Here is a 20,672-nt window from a genome sequence, read left to right as displayed (position 1 = left end):
TCATACAATCTTTTAATTGAGTACCAAGCAATTAAGAATTACATAATTTCCCTACTTATGAACTAACATGAAGCTAAAAGTAACTTTGTAGGACTTTCTCCAAAGAAATTTTGAAATAAACTCAAAAAGTTTATGAATTGTAGTTAATAACCTCATTGATAAAATTCTGCTGTAGGTAGCAATGTGATAGAGGAATTCAAAGTGAATGTGTAAATTTGCTGCTAAAACAAAGGATAATATTCTGAATTACAATGTCACCAGTTAATATGCATGCAGATGCATGAACTGACCATGTAATGTCACCATAGAGTGGTATGAGACCAAGCTACAACTGGCAACATTGATGTGAGAAGGAAATGATGGAAGCATGCAGAATTATTTGGGAAAATTAAGTTAAAGTAGAAAAATTGTTCAATATATCTAGATTTCAATGCTTATGGAAATATGTGTGGAATCTATTTCTGGTTTGAAAGAAAGTTCCATTGAGTGTATACAGTTATATTTTAAATATGTAGGCTGAAACTTACTTCCCCAATCCAAAGGTTACAATATGAAACCTTTTAGGGTAGAACCGGAACAGGTCCTGAAATTATCCACTTCAGGCTTTAGCAGAAGGAGGAAGAGGGACAGTAAAGAACATACAGGAAAAAAAATAAATTAATTGGCCTTTCAAACAGCATCTGCAGAAAGAGAAGCTAGTTGACATTTTGGGTCAAAAACCCTTCATCAAAATTGAGAAAGAGAAGTTGGTTTTCGTAGAAGAAAATATGGGGAAGGGCAGTGGGTGAAACAAAGGAAATGTTTATAAGAGGGTGAAACGATGGACAGTGATGTCTGTGTAATGTGCTGCTGATCTTGTGAAGTTTGGATGATATATAGTTTGGTCTACTGGGCAGGTTCAGAATATACAAATAAGAGATTTAAATAAAAGGCAAGACATTGTGGGTACAGGTGGCAAGCCTTGATGCAAACAGAGTGAACAAGTTAACTTTGAAGTTGGAGAATTCAATTTTGAGTTCTGCACTATAGTAATGAGGCCCAACATTTGTTGGAGGAACTACATCTCATTTTTAATTTACACATTTTACACTAAATATTGAACTTCAAAGATAACTAATAGTATTCATTCATTTTGTGTGAGGACTGGCCATTTTTAGTTGTGATTCTTCTGTTCTTTATCTCTAATTTGGATATTCTAGTATGCTCAGGTATCCCTGTAGGTATCACCCAGACTTCATAAAATGAGCAAAACATTACATAGGCAAAAGACAATAACTATCCATTCAATGAATAACCATCATTTCACCCTGTTAAGACAAGACCATTGTTCTATGCAGTGCCTAACCCACTTTCTCTACTATTTGGACAACTTGCTTTCTTTCTCTATACTAGGGTTTCCCAACCTTTTTTAATGCCATGGACCCCAGAATGACAACCCTTGCTAATTGGTTTCTCATTCCACAGGTGCTATCTGACTAGCCGACTCTTCCAGCATTTCTATTTTTGTTTTAGATTCCAGTATCTGCAGTTTTATATGCTTTCCAACAATAGTTGAGTTGCTGTCTGGAATATAAGAAATAAGGCAATGATTATTTGTCCTCATTTTGTCAACTAACTTTATTTAAAAATAAAACCACATAACAATTAACTGCCAAGATCCAATCCAGTAATATGCATGTACATTCTTTCAAATTTAGTTGCCCATCTTCCACAGAATTTACCTCAGTACTGAGATCCATATCAAATGGTAAGAGACATTGTCTATCTAACAAAAAGATGATAACTCTCATGAATAAAGGTGCAGGAGAGATAAACTGTAGAAATGGATTCTTTAAATGTAACTTCATATGGCATATAAAGATTTTATGAATAAGCAGAAATACTTATAGGTTTTGCATTTTTCTTTTAAAAATATTAAAGATTGATATGTTTAACACTGCTAGCTATTCCCAGTAGAAAAGGAAGCATTGGGGGTGCTGGAACCTTACAGGACAGTAAATCTGGACCAAGCATGGCAGAAGGGGTAGTCCATCCAAATTCAGTTCCATCTGTGGCAACTGGAGTCATCTCATCTGAAGGGTCTGCTAGATTGGGTAAGAATGATTTTCTTTTGTCTGTATGCATAATAACATATAAGAGTTGCATTATTCCACCAATCTCCTTTTAGTATTAGTGGCAGTTTTGTTTTACTTTGAATTGAACCTTGATATTAATAAATGTACTGATAAAAATTATAAAGAATTGCATGAATATATCTCATGTAGCCATCTGCTCATTATATTTTTGGATGCAGATTACTGTGAATGGAGCAGATGATAGTGATGTGCACTTGGACACTTTATCCCATATCGTTGATTCAGTACATTATCAAGGTTCTAGATTATTCTTGTGTGATTTGAAATGCAATGGGGTTTTGACCAAATAAGTTGATTAATATGTGCACCAGGTGTAAATCTGCAAAGATCAGCACAGTAGTGTACTGGTTAGCACGACTCTTTACAGTACCAGTGACCTGGATTGGAGGATTTGAGATAAGGAAAGGTTGGATAGGTGAGTGTATTTTCCATGGAGCAAAGGGCACTGAGAGGTGACGTTATAGAGGTATGTAGAGTTGAGAGGCTTTGATAAGATAGATGATCAGTGTCTGTATCCGTTGTTAGGTTTGTCCAAATGAGCTGCCAGATGCAGATAGTAGAGTCTGGAACAATAACAATATATAAGATGCATCTCGATAGGGATTTCAATGAACAAGGCATAGAAGGATATGGAATTAATGCAAGAAAGTGGGATTCCTACAGATGGGTATAATGATCTGCATAGCTGTGAGCAGCAGAATTTGTTTCTATACTTTTCAACTCTTAAGACTGTGGATATAGTTAGTATTAAATTATCAGATATGATCATATAAAATATGTATTCAGACTTAACTTGAATTTTAGATTTATTTATTTTAACTTTCTTTAAATCAAGCATATTACATATACTTGAACTTAATAATTCAGATTTAGAAACAATTTGTGATTACATTTACTTTTTATTGATGCTAAATTACAGAATTATCATACAATCTTTTAATTGAGTACCAAGCAATTAAGAATTACATCATTTTCCTACTTATGAACTAACACGAAGCTAAAAGTAACTTTGGGAGACTTTCTCCAAAGAAATTTTGAAATAAACTCAAAAAGTTTATGAATTGTAGTTCTTAATTGTGCTTCATTGATAAGATTCTGCTGTAGGTAGCAATGTGATAGAGGAATTCAAAGTGAATGTGTAAATTTGCTGCTAAAACAAAGGATAATATTCTGAATTACAATGTCACCAGTTAATATGCATGTAGATACATGAACTGACCATGTAATGTCACCATAGAGTGGTATGAGACCAAGCTATAACTGGCAACATTGATGTGAGAAGGAAATGATGGAAGCATGCAGAATTATTTGGGAAAATTAAGTTAAAGTAGAAAAATTGCTCAATATATCTAGATTTCAGTGCTTATGAAAATATGTGTGGAATCTATTTCTGGTTTGAAAGAAAGTTCCATTGAGCGTATACAGTTATATTTTAAATATGTAGGCTGAATCTTATTTCCCCAATCCAAAGGTTACAATATGAAAATTTTAGGGTAGAACCTGAACAGGTCCTGAAATTATCCACTTCAGTTCAATTCCTTCAATTGAATTCCTTCACTTCAATTCCTGCCAATACCTGTAAGGAATTTGTATATTCTCTCTGTGACAGCATGGGTTTCCTCGCACAGTCCAAAGACTTACCATTTGGTGGTTAATTTGGGCATTGCAAATTGTCCTCTGATTAGGCTCGGTTTAAATCGGTGGATTGCTGTCCAATGCAGCTCGAAAGGCTCCATGGAAGGGCCTATTCCGTGCTGTATCTCAATTAGTAAATAAATAAAAACAATAACATTACAAATCTGAGCTTTTAATTTGGCCATTTTACATAGAAATATCAAAAAGTCCATTAATGCTTGAAGGATTTTTGTGCATTTTTCAACTATTGCAATGGTTCTTTCCCATGAAAGGCTCAAAAAATGTGTAGCTGGTTTTCAAAATGAATTATGCATAAAAACCTAATGTTTTAGTATTGTTCTTATTTTGATTTAACATTAGTTGAAATTATATTAGCTTGAGAAAGAATTAAAATTTGAAGTACAAATTTATATTGTTCATCTTCTTGGAATGTTGAAAGATTTAAAGGATATAGAGATAGGACTGAGGAAAAAATGTTTGAGCCCTGCTTTTATTTCTAATCTATGGGGTGTATTTAACTGTTCTGAATCACCAGGCAATTTACTTTAATACTGAAGAATAGTGATAGACCAAGTATGGCAGTTCAGTTTGAGAGCCAGTTTTATCAAGGGCTAATTTTCACTGCCATCCCATTGCTCATTTTTGGGCTAACCGTGCTGGGGGTGGTAATAGAACCATTTTAATAATGATGCTCAATTGACTAAATCAGTTAACTTATTAATAACAATACAGAAGCAGAGCAAATCTTACCAGTCCCCTTCTCCCTTCTACTGCATTGTGGCCCATAAATTTTGAAAGTTGTTTTTATTGTAATATGGAAGTATTTTATTATACTTGCACCAGGCAATATTGAAAGGGAATGTTAGATGTCAAGCTCTGATGTTTCTTTCTATTGTTTATTGTTTTCGGCAGGCACAGTGGTTGATCCCCGGAAGGTTCTGATAGTTGCTGGGCATCACAATTGGATTGTAGTAGCTTATGCACACTTCGTAGTCTGTTACAGGTAATTGAAAGTCAATGCAATTATCAATCTGTGAATAAAAAGTATAATTTACTAAAATACACTAAAGGTTTGCTGTTTTCAGTGTAAACCTGATGGTGCTGTTTTAAAAATGGTCCACATATGGCCAACAGTTGAGACTGCATTTGGAGTTTCTTGATGCAGAATCTAAATGATCTTTTGTGTATTTAAAAACTCTATGAAATTGTAATGATACAGCGTAAACACCAAAACACAGGAACAATATTGAAGGACTAGACAGCAGGCATCTCTATTTCATTCTGTACCAAGAATTTTTGTTCTAAATCTCTGGTCTAGTCAAGGCTACATCATTCGCAATCTACACAGTTGAAAGTTTCAGTTCAGAGTATCATCCAACCAGAATTAGCGCCTCGTGCACTTGGCCTTCTTAAAGCTCTGCACATCAGAAGTACTTTGAGAATTAAGCTAGCATCTCTTGAGTGTTGCAGGCAACTCATACGAACATTCGGTAAATCTAAAATCACTCCCTAACTCCAGGTGTTTCATAAGCTTCTTCATGTATACCTCTTTCACTTTGCTTTCAGTAATGTTCCCAATTCAGCATCAGAATATAAGTGTATGTGATGATAAAAGGCATAGGTAAGCAGACAGCCAGTGCCTTTTTCCTCAGGTGGCAATGGCTAATAAGAGATTACATACTTCTAAGATGACTGGAGGAAAGTACAGGAATTGGAATGTCAAAGTTTGCATGTTTACACAGAGAGTAGTAAGTACATGATACACACTGCTAGGAGTGGTAATAGAGCCAGATACATCAAGGACATTTAAGACTCTTAGACAGGCACATTGATGAAAGGAAAATGGAGGGAAGGGTGAGATTGATCTTGGCATTGGATAAAATATCAGCACAACCGAATGGGCTTGTACTGTACTGTTCTCTGTTTTATGATCTATATTCACAGGTATGTTAAGTGGGTGTTGTATTGTGATGATTATGTTTCTGGGCTAATATCCCGTAATCCAACAGAATCCAATGATTTTTGAGTTCAGATTCAATTGGAGCAGCCGAGGCAATTAAATACAACCATTTTTATTACTATTAAAAACTTCAGGGAAGAAGATCTGCTCTTCTTGTCTAGTAGGGTTATCTGTGATCCTTAACTACCTTCTAAAATTATCTAACAAACATTTCAGTTCAAAGTGATTGGGGGTTGCCAATAAATAAAAAGGATAATATGTAGACATAACAAAAATACAGTGAATTAGTCCATAAAGTGTTAAAAGAAAAAGTGAATTCATTAGGATGCTCTATTTTCCTTTTTTAGAAATGTTTAGTTTTGCTTTCTGTCTGGTCACAATATACACTGAGGTAGAAAATAGAAGTAATAGAGTTGTACAGCATAGCAAAGGATGAATGAGCAAGTGCAGCAGGCAGTGAAGAAGGCTAATGGAATGTTGGCCTTTATTACAAAGGGAATTGAGTACAAGAGCAAGGAAATCCTCTTGCATTTGTACAGAGCCCTGGTGAGACCACACCTGGAGTATTGTGTACAGTTTTGGTCTCCAGGGTTAAGGAAGGACATCCTGGCTGTAGAGGAAGTGCAGCGTAGATTCACGAGGTTAATTCCTGGGATGTCTGGACTGTCTTACGCAGAGAGGTTAGAGAGACTGGGCTTGTACACGCTGGAATTAAGGAGATTGAGAGGGGATCTGATTGAAACATATAAGATTATTAAGGGATTGGACAAGATAGAGGCAGGAAATATGTTCCAGATGCTGGGAGAGTCCAGTACCAGAGGGCATGGTTTGAGAATAAGGGGTAGGTCATTTAGGACAGAGTTAAGGAAGAACAACTTCTCCCAGAGAGTTGTGGGGGTCTGGAATACACTGCCTCGGAAGGTAGTGGAGGCCAGTTCTCTGGATGCTTTCAAGAAGGAGCTAGATAGGTATCTTATGGATAGGGGAATCAAGGGATATGGGGTCAAGGCAGGAACCGGGTATTGATAGGAATTGATCAGCCATGATCTCAAAATGGCGGTGCAGGCTCGAAGGGCTGAATGATCTACTTCTGCGCCTATTGTCTATTGTCTATTGACTCTCGTGTCAATCATTTTGCCAATTTAAGTGTCCGTCTTAATGCCTCTTAAATATAGTAATTGTATCTGATTTATCCATCTCCACTAATAGCACGTCCCAGATATCAACTCCGTCCTCTCATCTTAAACCTATGCTGTCTAGTTTTGACATCCTTGCCATCAGAAAAAAACTGTTTACCTTATCTTCATCTTCAATTGTTTTCATGGTTCTTTTATTTTAATCCTACTGGCAGTTGAATTTCTCTTACACTATTAAAGTCAACACCCACAATCCTTAGCCCATATATTTCTAAAATGTGGCTATTTTTCTGTAAATTAAAGATTCCAGAAGTGAATTAAATTTTGCGGGACGTCCAGGGAAATTGAATCAAAGTAATGATAAAGGATTAAAACAATATTGTAAATAACACAACATGTGAAGGATATTGTATATTCTTCTTTGCATGATATACTGAGACATTTCTCAAAGGCTAATTAATGTTTGGTAGAATTAAGGTACAGGGAAAGTTATACAGCCCATCAAACTGATGCAAGCTTTTAATAGAGCAACCCACTTCCCCTGCTGTTGTCCTACATACTGGCAAATTTGTTTTGTGTTTTGCTATCCAAATTTCTTTTAATGTCCCTTTTGGCTAAAAACAAATGTAATGTAGTAACTGATGTGCTAATTAATTCTGTTTCCAACAGCCTAAATTCCAAATCACAGCCAATATCTAAGATCTCACTCACATTGCTCTTATACTTTTTGTCTAAAATTTTAAGTTTGTTTTCTCCAGCCAATGGACTACCTACTAAAGGGATATATTCTAGCCATTCATATATTGCTGCTGCAATTTGGTAAATGTATTAAAAATTTTGTAGGAATGTTTTAAAAAGTTTATGGGTGAGACAGGCTTCATCTAGTAATGGGTAACTGGAATAAAATTAAAAGATTTAACCATCAATGTTTAGATACACCACAAAAGTAAGAATAGCTAATAAATACAACTTTTTCTGCCTGTTTCCAATAATGTATTTTCATTGGATCCCAATGAAAGCTGATTGCACTGTTGGGTTTTGAAAACCATTGTTACTACTAACAGATCAGTAATGCATAATAAAATTTCAGACAGAAACTTCAGACTAGCAGTTGTGCAATGCAATACTTTATATAGGATCTGGGACTGCAGTCGGCTCTATTGGAATTTTAACATGAATTTCTATAAACTGGCTATATTTGCAAAGACATTTAGTCACTACTTCGCCAAAAATGTATTGCTGCTTATAGATCATTAATGTTTTTTATTCCATGTAACAATTTTAATCACAATTTCACTTCCCTAATTGTTCAAACTTTCTTTTTTTATTTATATTCTCTGATATTTGAACTTGCAACAATGGTAATCCATCAGTTTTAGAAAATCTCTTAGTTTTGAAATTTTCAGTTCAACTTTAAGTTTTTGAAACTATAGCAAGTTTCCATAATTTCTTATGTCATTCATTTCTTGATATATGGAATCACTCGAAGGCAGGGGTTTCCAGATGTTTTTATGCCATGGACCCCAGGTTGGGAAAACCCTGCTCCAAGACCTTTGTGACAAAAAATTATTCCATGTCACCAGCTCCCTGTTTATGGAAACACATGTTGGAATCCTTACTGAATAATGTTTTTTGTTTATTTCTAGAATTAAGGAGTCTTCTGGTTGGCAGCAGGTATTTACAAGCCCTTACCTTGACTGGACAATAGAGCGAGTTGCTGTAAATGCTAAAGTTGTTGGTGGACCACTTGGTGATAAAGACAAGATGGTAGCGGTGGCATCCGATAGCAGTATAATTCTGTGGAGTATTCAGGATGGAGGCCGTGGCAATGAAATCGGTAGGTGCTATAAACCTGTGAGAGAATACATAATTTGGTTTCATTAGTTTGGGGTTGCAACAGTTTACACGTTTGATTTTCAGTTTTCAGAAATGAACAAATGAATCCCTTCTGTTTTCACACCTTTCATCCTGGCGTGTACCAAGAGAACAATCCAGATGATTAATATTACCATTCACTAGATCCTGAACATAGCACAAGTCCATTATGAATAACTAAAATTATTCATGAATTAAGTGGAATGTACTTGTTGGTGATCCGAGCCTGATTTGAGAAAATGTCTTGCAACTATTGGAGTATTAACCATTTTTTATCATTTGAAGCACTGTTATTTTATCAGCCTCCTTGCACTAGTTCCATTCCATCCATAACTGTGTGGATTGTATATTTTGTTGTCTGTACTTCCATTGTCACTCAGATCACTGGGAAAAGGGACGAGACATGGGCTTTTAATCCTGTGAAATCTGGTCTACCAGTCAGTTAGATGACTGACTGACATGCACCATTTAACTAGCATTACTTGCATATCCCTGAATATATATTTCCTTACAAAGTTTGATCAAGATGACCTGAGAATTTTAGTTTTAATTTTCTAGTACTTAGATACATTTGGAAAAGAGTTCTGGGTTCTCATTACCTTTTATGCAGAGCAAGCAAATTTTAATTTCCCTTCTAAAAGGCCAGTCTCTTAAACTTAAGTGTTAAGGATCCAGTGAAAGAGGAATAAGTCTTTCTGTTCATGGCTTATGGAATATCTCTCTTTAAATACTTCACTTAGCAAACAACTTAGTTTTCTAAATTCAAGAGAATGTAAACCAAGTATATGAAATTTAATTTTAATTTCTGAAAGATATCTGGCAGCCTTTCTTTGATCCTTTCTCCTACTGTACAAAATTCTCCATATCTGTGTCCTGCTTTTATATTTTCACTAATTAGCATTTTATATTTATCTTCATGAACCCGGCTGCCTGAACAATAATGATATCTGTTTACTGCAGTGTTTAAAATAAAACCAATAGCCATCATAGCGATAGACTCAAAAGGGTTAACATATGAGGAGCATTTGATGGCTCTACTTGCTGAGTTTGGAAGAACGAGGGGGAATCTCATTGAAACCTGTCAAATGTTGAAAGGCCTAGGTAGAGTGGATGTGGAAAGGATGTTTCCTATCGTGAGGGAGTCTAGGACTAGAGGGCATAGCCTCAGAATAGAGGGATGTTCATTTAGAACAGAAATGAGGAGGAATTTCTTCAGCCAGAGGGTGGGTGAATCTGAGGAATTCATTGCCACAGACAGATGTGGAGGTCAAGTTATTGGGTATATTTAAAGCAGAGGTTGATAGGGTCTTGATTCATAAGACTGTCAAAGGTTATGGGAGAAAGGCAGGAGAATGGGGTTGAGAGGGATAATAAATTAGCCAAGATGGAATGGCAGAACAGACTTGATATGCTGAATGGCCTAATTCTGCTCCTATGTCTGATGGTCTTTTTGTAAACCACCTCCTGCTTTATACCACCTTCGCACTTGCCTTTCAATTGTGATAGATCTTTTTAGCATATTTGTTGCAATTTATACAGCAAATTAAGTTTGTCATTTGCCATTTTGTTGTGGTAGAACAAATGGGTATGCTTTGTTAGAGTTGTGCCCACATTTGTGATATTTAGAATAAGAATAATTGTGCACTAATAATTAAATACTTTTTGAATGGGAGTGTTCTGATAATCTAAAAGAATTGTTTACTGAGGCTGTAGCTTTGGAGACTTAAGCTCTGATTTTTTTTCTGTGATTCAGATTAGTTTATATTTCTGTTAGCTGCATAAGTGAAGCAATTGACCACAGCCCTGGTGGATGGAAGGAAAGGTTAGCTTGTTCTAAAGCTATCCAGTGATAATGTGTGCTGTAATTTGTACATTTTATAAGATCAGGTATTGGCATAATTGTAATGCACTAACTATTGCAAACTCTACAAAGTCACATGATAAAAATGTTGACTTGACAGGAACCAGTGAGCTTCCATCTATAAAAACAGTTTGATAACTCACCATCTTCAGGACAAGTACATAAATCAAGCTCTTTGCTTTATTATTTTATGTTTATAATTTATATTTCCAGGTCTGTTGCATTTATGAATTTTGTAGCTGTTTATTTCTGTCTTAAATTTAAGATTCTGAAAGAGGAATAAGTTTCTGAAAATTCCTGATTTTGCATTTTTCACATCTATTGTTTCTTTGCTGTGAACTGCTTTGGAGATCTCTTTGGGGACAAATTCACCAAATAAGCAGATTTAGGTGTCAACCCAAATTTATTTCAGAATAGCTTCTAATGCATATTTTGAAAATAAATTAAAGTAAGTGATCACCATTACTGTGCCTGCCTGTAAGGTTGTCATTCCTTTGCTGGGCTTGGGAAATGGTTCCTCTCCCCAGGTGAATTTATTACAAGTTACCAGTTGTCAACATACAGTTGGCAAAAGGAGGCTTAATATGCATAACAGATGTTCATGCAAATTGTAGCATTATTTAATTGGCATGAATATTTATGACACTTGACGTGCACGAGGCTGAAAGTGGAAATAAACATGGTGGATGTTCCTGCAGGAATATTGAAAATATCTTCACAGTTTTGCTCAGAAGAGATTGATCCACATTGAAAGTGAGGTTCATGATTTTAAGAAGTACATTATAGAGAAAAAATGTTTCATGGATTTAAGAAGAGGTGTATTCCAGTTGCAAGTACTAAAATGTCAAATACCGTGACAATGACATTGACTTTCACTGACAAAAGTCATTGGCTTTCACTGACAAAAGTGAGGGGAAACACTAACTAGGCTTTCAAAACTTTTACGTGTTGATGTTTATTTTTTAATTATACACCCTAATCTGAAACTTCAAATAGGTGCTACACTTCAGTATGAGTTTGGAAAATCTGCTGAACTGTAAATCACAATAGAGGTCTAGATACAATGTACTGTATAGTTAATATGAAGGAGGAATTGCCCTGTGTTGAAATGTTTTCATGAATGTACAAAGAAGAAAAAAATACTTCAGAACCATCCACTACATTTGTGTGCTACTTGGTTTAGTTGGGAATCTAAGACATTCTTTCATGTTTTATAATGCATAACTTTATTTACATTGTTTCTAGCACACTCCACTTTCATGGATGGTCAGCACTGGTGCTAACCATGTCATCACCACAGTTCCAGTTACACATAGACCAACTACTTAACTCAGTTAACTACTTATAAGTTTAAAAGTTCTACTGATTTAGCTTAAATCACCTCCTCAGAAAGCTCTGCTTAGCGTTAAACATTGATAGCAGATAAGAGAAGTTTCTGAATAATGTATTCAATATCATCAGATGATATTGTTGATCGCTAATTGTATAAAAATCTTAAAACCAGAGACCCCATTATATGTGATAAAGATTTTGTTCTTGTTTTAATTTTGTTGTGTTATGCTGTAGCTAAAACATTGAATTAATTTTTGAGTCTTGAGATGGTGGGCACTGAGGGTGGATATGCAGGAGGTGGCAGTGTTTACTTTGGGCAGTATGATTATTGTAGTTTTTAGTTATCTGCACCAATATTGTGTAATTTCTGGGTTCATGGACTAGGTAAATCGTCCAAATATAGCAGTCTACTAGGTTGATTTCAGTTTGAATAGTTAACGACACAGCTCAGACATTACATTTTAACACCCTTGAATTACCTGAAATGCAAATAAATAGTGGTAAAAGGACACTGAATGCCCCAAGGATACTTCAAAGACACTGAAGCCTCGCAAAATGTTTCACTGCAGGTGTATAGGGAGATGATGATTCTGTACAAATGGTAGAATTGTCCTTTGCTGATTATCAAGAAGGTGGGGATGGAGATCAGTCTGTGTGAACAGCAGGAATATGATCCCCGGTTTTTGCATTTATTCAATATTGCAAATAATTTAGTAATATAATTAGATCAGTGAATTTAATTACATCAGGCATGATCTTATTGAATGGCAGAGCAGGCTCGACGGGCCAGATGGCCTACTCCTGCTCTATTTCTTATGTTTCTTTCTTAAGTGAATACACTGGCATGTTTCACTGCATCCTGATTTATGGTTTAATCCAACCTCTTCACTGTGTTTTTCATGTTTACCCAGGTTATGCTGCAGATGTACCCATTGTGTCTGATCATTTATTATCTAACCAGCCACCATTGATAATTTAATTTTTTTTATCCAATATTACACCTTTCGGTAATAGTAACTGCTATCAGGTCTCTGCTCTTGATACATTTGTGTAGTATTGTGCAAAAGTTTTAGACACACTAGAGTTTTTATATGACTTCGGATCATATGGCCTCCAGAGAGCCATGATCTCAACATCATAGAGGCTGTCTGGGATTAATAGAAGCAAGCGAGGCAGACAAAGTTTACAGAAGTACTGTGGCAAGTTTTCCAAGATACCAGCCTACAGCTGATTTTCTTACAAAACAACACAACGGTGTACCTAAGAAGAGAATTGATGCAGTTTGAAAATCAAATATTGATTTGATTTAGTTTGTTTTATTGTTTATTGCTCTTTATAGTATTTTTTTTACCTAGCAACTTTCATTTCATTATTTTTTAAAGTATCTTCATATTATAGATTTTTGTTTTACATATGTTCTAGACTTTTGCACAATAAAGCACTAAATGTTTGAGGTGCTATCAAGTGCCTTAGCCAGATCGTACATTCATGTGGAGATTATTGAAAGAATCTGTCCCTTGCTTGAAGATCATGATTTAGCAGGCTTTTTTAACAATGTCATTGGCAGAAAGAATGACCCAACATAACAGTTAAATTTATATTTTCATTGATCAATGCGACCAGCACAATGAATGCCTCTGGATTAAATTTTATGTCATTGGCTATTAAATACCTGCAGAAGATACTATGTGGCTCATAGGAATTAGGTGTTATGAACATGAAGTGTATCTATGCATTATCTTGGTCCTTGGGCAGCAAACATCCAGGTCCGTTTAGAGCTCTGAATACATCAGATGGTATAAATAGCTGCACACCTAGGGAAGCATCTTCCTATGATTGTAGATCAATTGAACAGTAATGGTATGAAATATCTTAAAATAGTAGATATTTGTAGAGAAGCAAGCCAAATCAAAAATTTCAGGTTTTAACCTGAATACAGTTGTTACATAAATTAATTACGCATTTAAGCAGTGAGATGATTGCTAAAGCAAAGGATTGCAGGGCATTGGAGGTTAATAAGAGAAGTGGTCTACATATGAGAAAGGGTTCTTAGTATAGACAATCATAATCTCATCTCATCAGTTAGTAGATCAAATAAAAATATATAATAGAACCATTAGTACAACTGTTAATTCCAGAATAAAGTTTTGAGATGTAGTAATGTACATGTTTGCTTTTACTGTTTTGCAGGTGTGTTTAGTCTTGGAGTTCCAGTGGATGCACTCTTCTTCATTGGTAATCAGCTAGTCGCAACCAGTCACACAGGGAAAGTTGGTGTGTGGAATGCAGTTACCCAACACTGGCAGGTGAGCTGCATTTCTAACAGAATTTTGTATATTTATTTCCTATTTTCAATCTATTGCCGTCATCATCAGTTAGGATTGTAAGATATGATAATTATGTTCATTTTATGGCTTCCTCACATTCAGGTATTTTAAATGCAGCAAGGCATTGAGTGAAAAGTTTTCACTTTCTGGCTCATTCACATTTTTGAAAGCATTTTCTAGAGATTCATGCGGAAATTTACATCACATGGTCAGATGTTTGCCAAGTTCTCCTGTCATGTCCAACAAACTAGTCAGGGATGGCATTACTAGTTAGGGAAAATGTCATGGCAGGCTCAGAATGGACAAACTGGAGAGCTCATCTATTGAGGTTTTATGGGTGGAACTGTGGAATAAGAAAGAGATGACCACATTAATGGGATTATATTATAGACCACCTATTAGTCAGCAGGATTTAGGGGAGCAAGTTTGTAGAGAGATCACAGACCAGTGCAAGAAACACAAGGTTGTGACGGAAGGTGACTGTAAATTTCCACATAGTGACTGGGATCCCCCATACTCTAAAAGTGCTGGATGGAATAGAGATTGTTAAAAGTGTTAAGGGAAGTTGGAGGTCCCAGCTACAGAGAGTACGATATTAGACTTCCTTTAGGAAACGAGACAGGGCAGGTGACAGAGGTTTGTGTAAGGGAACACATTGCAGCTCTAAGGGACCAAGTTAGGGAACTGGAGATGCAGATTGATGACCTTCACCTAGTCAGGGAGAGCAAAGAGGTGATAGAAAGGAGTTATAGGCAGGTGGTCACACCGGGGCCATAGGAGACAGACGAGTGGGTGACAGTCAGGAGGGGAAAGGGGAATAGTCAGGTACTAGAGAGTACGCCTGTGGCTGTACCCCTTGACAATAAGAGCTCCTGTTTGAGTACTGCTGGGGAGGGTGGTTACAGCCTACCTGGGGGAAGTGACAGTGGCTGTGCCTCTGGCACAGAGTCTGGCCCTGTGGCTCAGAAGGGTAGAGAAAGGAAGAGGAAGGCAGTAGTGATAGGGGATTCTATAGTTAGGGGGTCAGACAGGTGATCCTGTGGATGCAAGAAAGAAACTCAGATGGTAGTTTGCCTCCCAGGTGCCAGGGTCCAGGATGTTTCAGCCCGCGTCTAAGATATCCTGCAGTGGGAAGAAGAACAGCCAGAGGTTGTGGTACATATTGGTACCAATGACATAGGTAGGAACATGGAAGAGGTCCTGAAAAAAAGAGTGCAAGGAGTTAGGAAGGAAGTTGAGAAGCAGGACCACAAAGGTAGCAATCTCGGATTTACTGCTTGTGCCACGCAACAGTGAGAATAGGAATAGAATGAGGTGGAGGATAAATGCGTGGCTGAAGGATTGGAGTAGGGGACAGGGATTCAGATTGCTGGATCATTGGGACCTCTTTTGGGGCAGGTGTGACCTGTACAAAAAGGACGGGTTGCACTTGAATCCCAGGGGACCACTATCCTGGCGGGGAGGTTTGCTAAGGCTACTGCGGAGAGTTTAAACTAGAATTGTTGGGGGGTGGAAACTGAACTGAAGAGACTGGGGAAGAGGAGATTGGCTCACAAATAGAGAAAGCTTGTAGACAGTGCGAGAGGGAGGATAGGCAGGTGATAGACAAGTGACGCACTCAGACTGAAGGTTTGAGATGCGTCTATTTTAACGCAAGAAGCGTTGTGAACAAAGTAGATGAGCTTAGAGCATGGATCAATACTTCGAGATATGATGTGGTGGCCATTACAGAGACTTGGATGGCTCGGACAGGAATGGTTACTTCAAGTGCTGGGATTTAGATGTTTCAGAAAGGACAGGGAGGGAGGCAAAAGAGTTGGGGGTGTGGCACTGTTGATCAGAGATAGTGTCACGGCTGCAGAAAAGGTGGACGCCATGGAGGGATTGTCTACGGAGTCTCTGTGGGTGGAAGTTAGGAATAGGAAGGGGTCAATAACTTTACTGGGTATTTTTTATAGGCCGCCCAATAGTAATAGGGATATTAAGGAGCAGATAGGGAAACAGATCCTGGAAAGGTGTAATAATAATAGAGTTGTTGTGATGGGAGATTTTAATTTCCCAAATATCGATTGGCATCTCCCTAGAGCAAGGGGTTTAGATGGGGTGGAATTTGTTAGGTATGTTCAGGAAGGTTTCTTGACACAATATGTAGATAAGCCTACAAGAGGAGAGGCTATATTTGATTTGGTTTTGGGAAATGAACCTGGTCAGGTGTCAGATTTCTCAGTGGAAGAGCATTTTGGAGATAGTGATCATAATTCTATCTCCTTTACAATAGCATTGGAGAGAGATAGGAACAGACAAGTTAGAAAAGCATTTAATTGGAGAAAGGGGAATTATGAAGCTGTCAGGCAGGAAATTGGAAGCTTAAATTGGAAACAGATGTTCTAGGGAAAAGTATGGAAAAAATGTGGCAAATGTTCAGGGGATATTGGAGTTCTGCATTGGTACATTCCAATGAGACGGAAGTTATGGTAGGGTACAGGAACCTTGGTGTACAAAGGCTTTAATAAATCTAGTCAAGAAGAAAAGAAAAGCTTACAAAAGGTTCAGAGAGCTAGGTAATGTTAGAGATCTAGAAGATTATAAGGCTAACAGGAAGGAGCTTAAGAAGGAAATTAGGAGAGTCAGAAGGGGCCATGAGAAGGCCTTGGTAGGCAGGATTAAGGAATACCCCAAGGCATTCTACAAGTATGTGAAGATCAAGAGGATAAGACATGAAAGAATAGGACCTATCAAGTGTGACAGTGGGAAGGTATGTATGGAACTGGAGGAAATAGAGGTACTTAATGAATACTTTACTTCAGTATTCACTATGGAAAAGTATCTTGGTGGTTGTAGTGATGACTTGCAACAAGCTGAAAAGCTTGAGTATGTAGATATTAAGAAAGAGAATGTGCTGGAGCTTTTGGAAAGCATCAAGTTGGATGAGATATACTGCAGGCTACTGTGGGAGGTGAGGGAGGAGATTGCTGAGCCTCTGGCGATGATCTTTGCATCATCAATGGGGACTGGAGAGGTTCCAGAGGATTGGAGGGTTGAAGATGTTGTTCCTTATTCAAGAAAGGAAGAAAAGATAGCCCACAAAATTATAGACCAGTGAGTCTTAACTCAGTGGTTGGTAAGTTGATGGAGAAGATCCTGAGAAGCAGGATTTATGAACATTTGGAGAGGTATAATATGATTAGGAGTAGTCAGCATGACTTTGTCAAGAGCAGGTCATGTCTTACGAGCCTGATTGAATTTTTTGAGGATGTGACTAAACACATTGATGAAGGAAGAGCAGTAGATGTAGTGTATATGGATTTCTGCAAGGCATTTGATAAGGTACGCCATGCAAGGTTTACTGAGAAAATAACGAAGCATGGTATCCAAGGGGACATTGCTTTGTGGATCAAGAACTGGCTTGTCCACAGAAGACTAAGAGTGGCTGTAGACGGATCATATTCTGCATGGAGGTTGGTCACCAGTAGAGTGCCTCAGGGATCTGTTCTGGGACCCTTACTGTTCCTGATTTTTATAAATGATCTGGATGAGGAAGTGGAGGGATGGGTTAGTAAGTTTGCTGATGACACAAAGGTTGGAGGTGTGGATAGTGTGGAGGGCTGTCAGAGGTTACAGCGGGACATTGATAGGATGCAAAACTGGGCTGAGAAGTGACAGATGGAGTTCAACCGAGATAAGTGTGAAGTGGTTCATTTTGGTAGGTCAAAAATGATGGTAGAATATAGTATTAATGGTAAGACTCTTGGTAGTGTGGAGGATCAGAGGGATCTTGGGGTCCAAGTCCATAGGACTCTCAAAGCAGCTGCGCAGGTTGACTCTGTGGTTAAGAAGGCATACAGTGTATTGGGCTTCATCAATCATGGAATTGAATTTAGGAGCCGAGAGGTAATATTGCAGCTATATAGGACCCTGGTTAGAATTCTGGTCGCCTCACTACAGGAAGGATGTGGAAGCCATAGAAAGGGTGCAGAGGAGATTTACAAGGATGTTGCCTGGATTGGGGAGCATGCCTTATGAGAATAGGTTGAGTGAACTTGGCCTTTTCTCCTTGGAGTGATGGAGGATGAGAGGTGACTTGATAGAGGTGTATAAGATGATGAGAGGCATTGATCATGTGGATAGTCTGAAGCTATTTCCCAGGGCTGAAGTGGTTGCGACAAGAGGACACAGGTTTAAGGTGCTGGGAAGTAGGTACAGAGGAGATGTCAGGTTTAAGTTTTTTACTCAGAAAGTGGTGAGTGCGTGGAATGGGCTGCCGGCAACAGTGGTGGAGGCGGATACGATAGGGTCTTTTAAGAGACTTTTGTATAGGTACATAGAGCTTAGAAAAATAGAGGGCTATAGGTAAGCCTAGTAAAGGGACTTGTTCGACACAACTTTGTGGGCCAGATGGCCTGTATTGTGCTGTAGGTTTTCTGTGTTTCTATGCTGGTCATAATGCCATTACTTTCAAGATAATTATGGAGAAGGATTGGTCTGGTCCTTTGGTTGAGGGTCTTATTGGAGAAAAGACAATTCTGATGGTATCAGAAACGATTTGTCAAAGGTGGATTTGAACAGGTTGTTTCCTGGCAAAGATGTACTTAGTTAGTGGAAGGCCTTCAAAAGTGAAATTTTGAGAGTACAGTTTATATGTTCCTGTCCGAATAAAAGGCAATGATAACTTGGGTTTTTGAGAGATATTGAGGCCCTGGCTAAGAAAAAAGAGGTGCTGGAGTATAAGAAATCCAGAGGGCTAATAGTAGGCATGGGTTGCTCTAGCAGAAAGGTAAAGGCGAATCCTAAGGGATGTATTAAGAGCAGAAGGGATAGCACCAGACAAAATTGGTCTTCTGAAAGTTCAATGCATGGAGCCAAAAGAGATGGGGGGGAAGTCTTAAATGGATTTTTTGCATCTGTTTACTGAGGAGATGGACCCAAATGGGTGTTGTCTACAGGCCACCAAACAGTAGCATGGATATTGGGTGCAAGTTGAATAGGGAGTTAACATTGGCATGTGGCAAAGGTAATGTCGCAGTAGTTATGGGGGATTTCAACTTGCAGGTGAACTGGGAGAATCAGGTTGGTGCTGGACCACAGGATAGGGAGTTTGTAGAGTGCCTACGGGATGCATTCTTGGAACAACTTGTACGAGAGCCGACCAGGGACAAGACTGTTCTGGATTTAGTGTTATGTAATGAACAGGATTTGATAAGTGATCTCACAGTAAAGGAGCCATTAGGAGGCAGTGATCACAATATGATAAGCTTTTATCTGCAATTTGAGAAGGATAAGGGCAGCTCGGAGGTGTCAGTGTTGCAGATGAACAGGGAAAACTATGGAGCCATGAGGGAGGAGCTGCAAAATCAGTTCATCCCCCAGAGAAGGAAGGATTCAAAGGGGGGAAAGGGGCCTCAGTGGTTGACAAAGGAAGTCAGAGACTGCATAGCATTAAAAAAAAAAGGAAATATGACAGAGCTAAGGTGAGTGGGAGGACAGATGATTGGGAAGTTTTTAAGGAACAACAGAACTTAACTAAAAAGACAATACGGGGAGAAAAAATGAGGTACGAACACAAGCTAGCCAGGAATATAAAGGAAGATAGCAAAAGCTTTTTTAGGTATGTGAAGAGAAAGAAGATAGTTAAGAACAATGTTGGGCCCTTGAAGAATGAATTGGGTGAAATTGTTATGGGAAACAGAGAAATGGCAGAAGAATTTAATGAGTACTTTAGATCTGTTTTCACTAAGGAAGACACAAGCAATCTCCCAGATGTATGGATGGGCCAAGGACATAGGGTAACAGAGGAAATGAAACAGATTGACATTAGGAAGGAAACGGTGATGAGAAGACTGATGGGATTGAAGGCTGACAAATCCCCAGGTCCAGATGGTCTGCACCCTAGGGTACTAAAGGAGGTGGCCCTGGAAATTGCGGATGCATTGGTAATCATTTTCCAATGTTCCTTAGATTCAGGATCAGTTCCTGAGGATTGGAGAATGGCTAATGTTATCCCACTTTTTAAGAAAGGAGGGAGGGAGAAAACAGAGAACTATCGACCTGTCAGCCTGACATCGGTGGTGGGAAAGATGCTAGAGTCCATTATTAAGGATGAAATAGTGGCATATCTAGATAGCAGTGATAGGATTGGGCCGAGCCAGCATGGATTTACCAAGGGTAAATCATGCTTGACTAATCTGTTGGAGTTTTTCGAGGATGTAACCAGGAAGTTAGACGGGGAGATCCAGTGGATGTAGTGTACCTCGATTTTCAGAAGGCATTTGATAAGGTCCCACATAGAAGATTGGTGGGTAAAATCAAAGCTCAGGGCATCGGGGGAAAGGCATTGACATGGATAGAAAACTGGTTGGCAGATAGAAAGCAAAGGGTAGCGGTGAATGGGTGTTTCTCGGAATGGCAGATGGT

The 20,672-nt window shown here is 38.1% G+C and overlaps 1 protein-coding gene across 1 annotated transcript in view; it reads left to right on the top strand.

Moving 5' to 3' along the window:
* kctd3 (potassium channel tetramerization domain containing 3) overlaps nucleotides 1-20,672 on the top strand; it is a 107,009-nt gene that overhangs the window by 73,317 nt on the left and 13,020 nt on the right. The window contains exons 7-10 of the mRNA XM_073050839.1: nucleotides 1,944-2,093; nucleotides 4,683-4,773; nucleotides 8,513-8,703; nucleotides 14,125-14,240. Of these exons, the coding sequence (XP_072906940.1) occupies nucleotides 1,944-2,093; nucleotides 4,683-4,773; nucleotides 8,513-8,703; nucleotides 14,125-14,240 (548 nt within the window). The remainder of the gene's footprint in view (nucleotides 1-1,943; nucleotides 2,094-4,682; nucleotides 4,774-8,512; nucleotides 8,704-14,124; nucleotides 14,241-20,672) is intronic.

The sequence above is a fragment of the Hemitrygon akajei genome, chromosome 7 (genome assembly GCF_048418815.1).
Source record: "Hemitrygon akajei chromosome 7, sHemAka1.3, whole genome shotgun sequence".
Lineage (NCBI taxonomy): Eukaryota > Metazoa > Chordata > Chondrichthyes > Myliobatiformes > Dasyatidae > Hemitrygon > Hemitrygon akajei.
The sequence above is the reverse complement of the archived record's forward strand: the minus strand, read 5'-3'. Positions and strand labels throughout refer to the sequence as shown.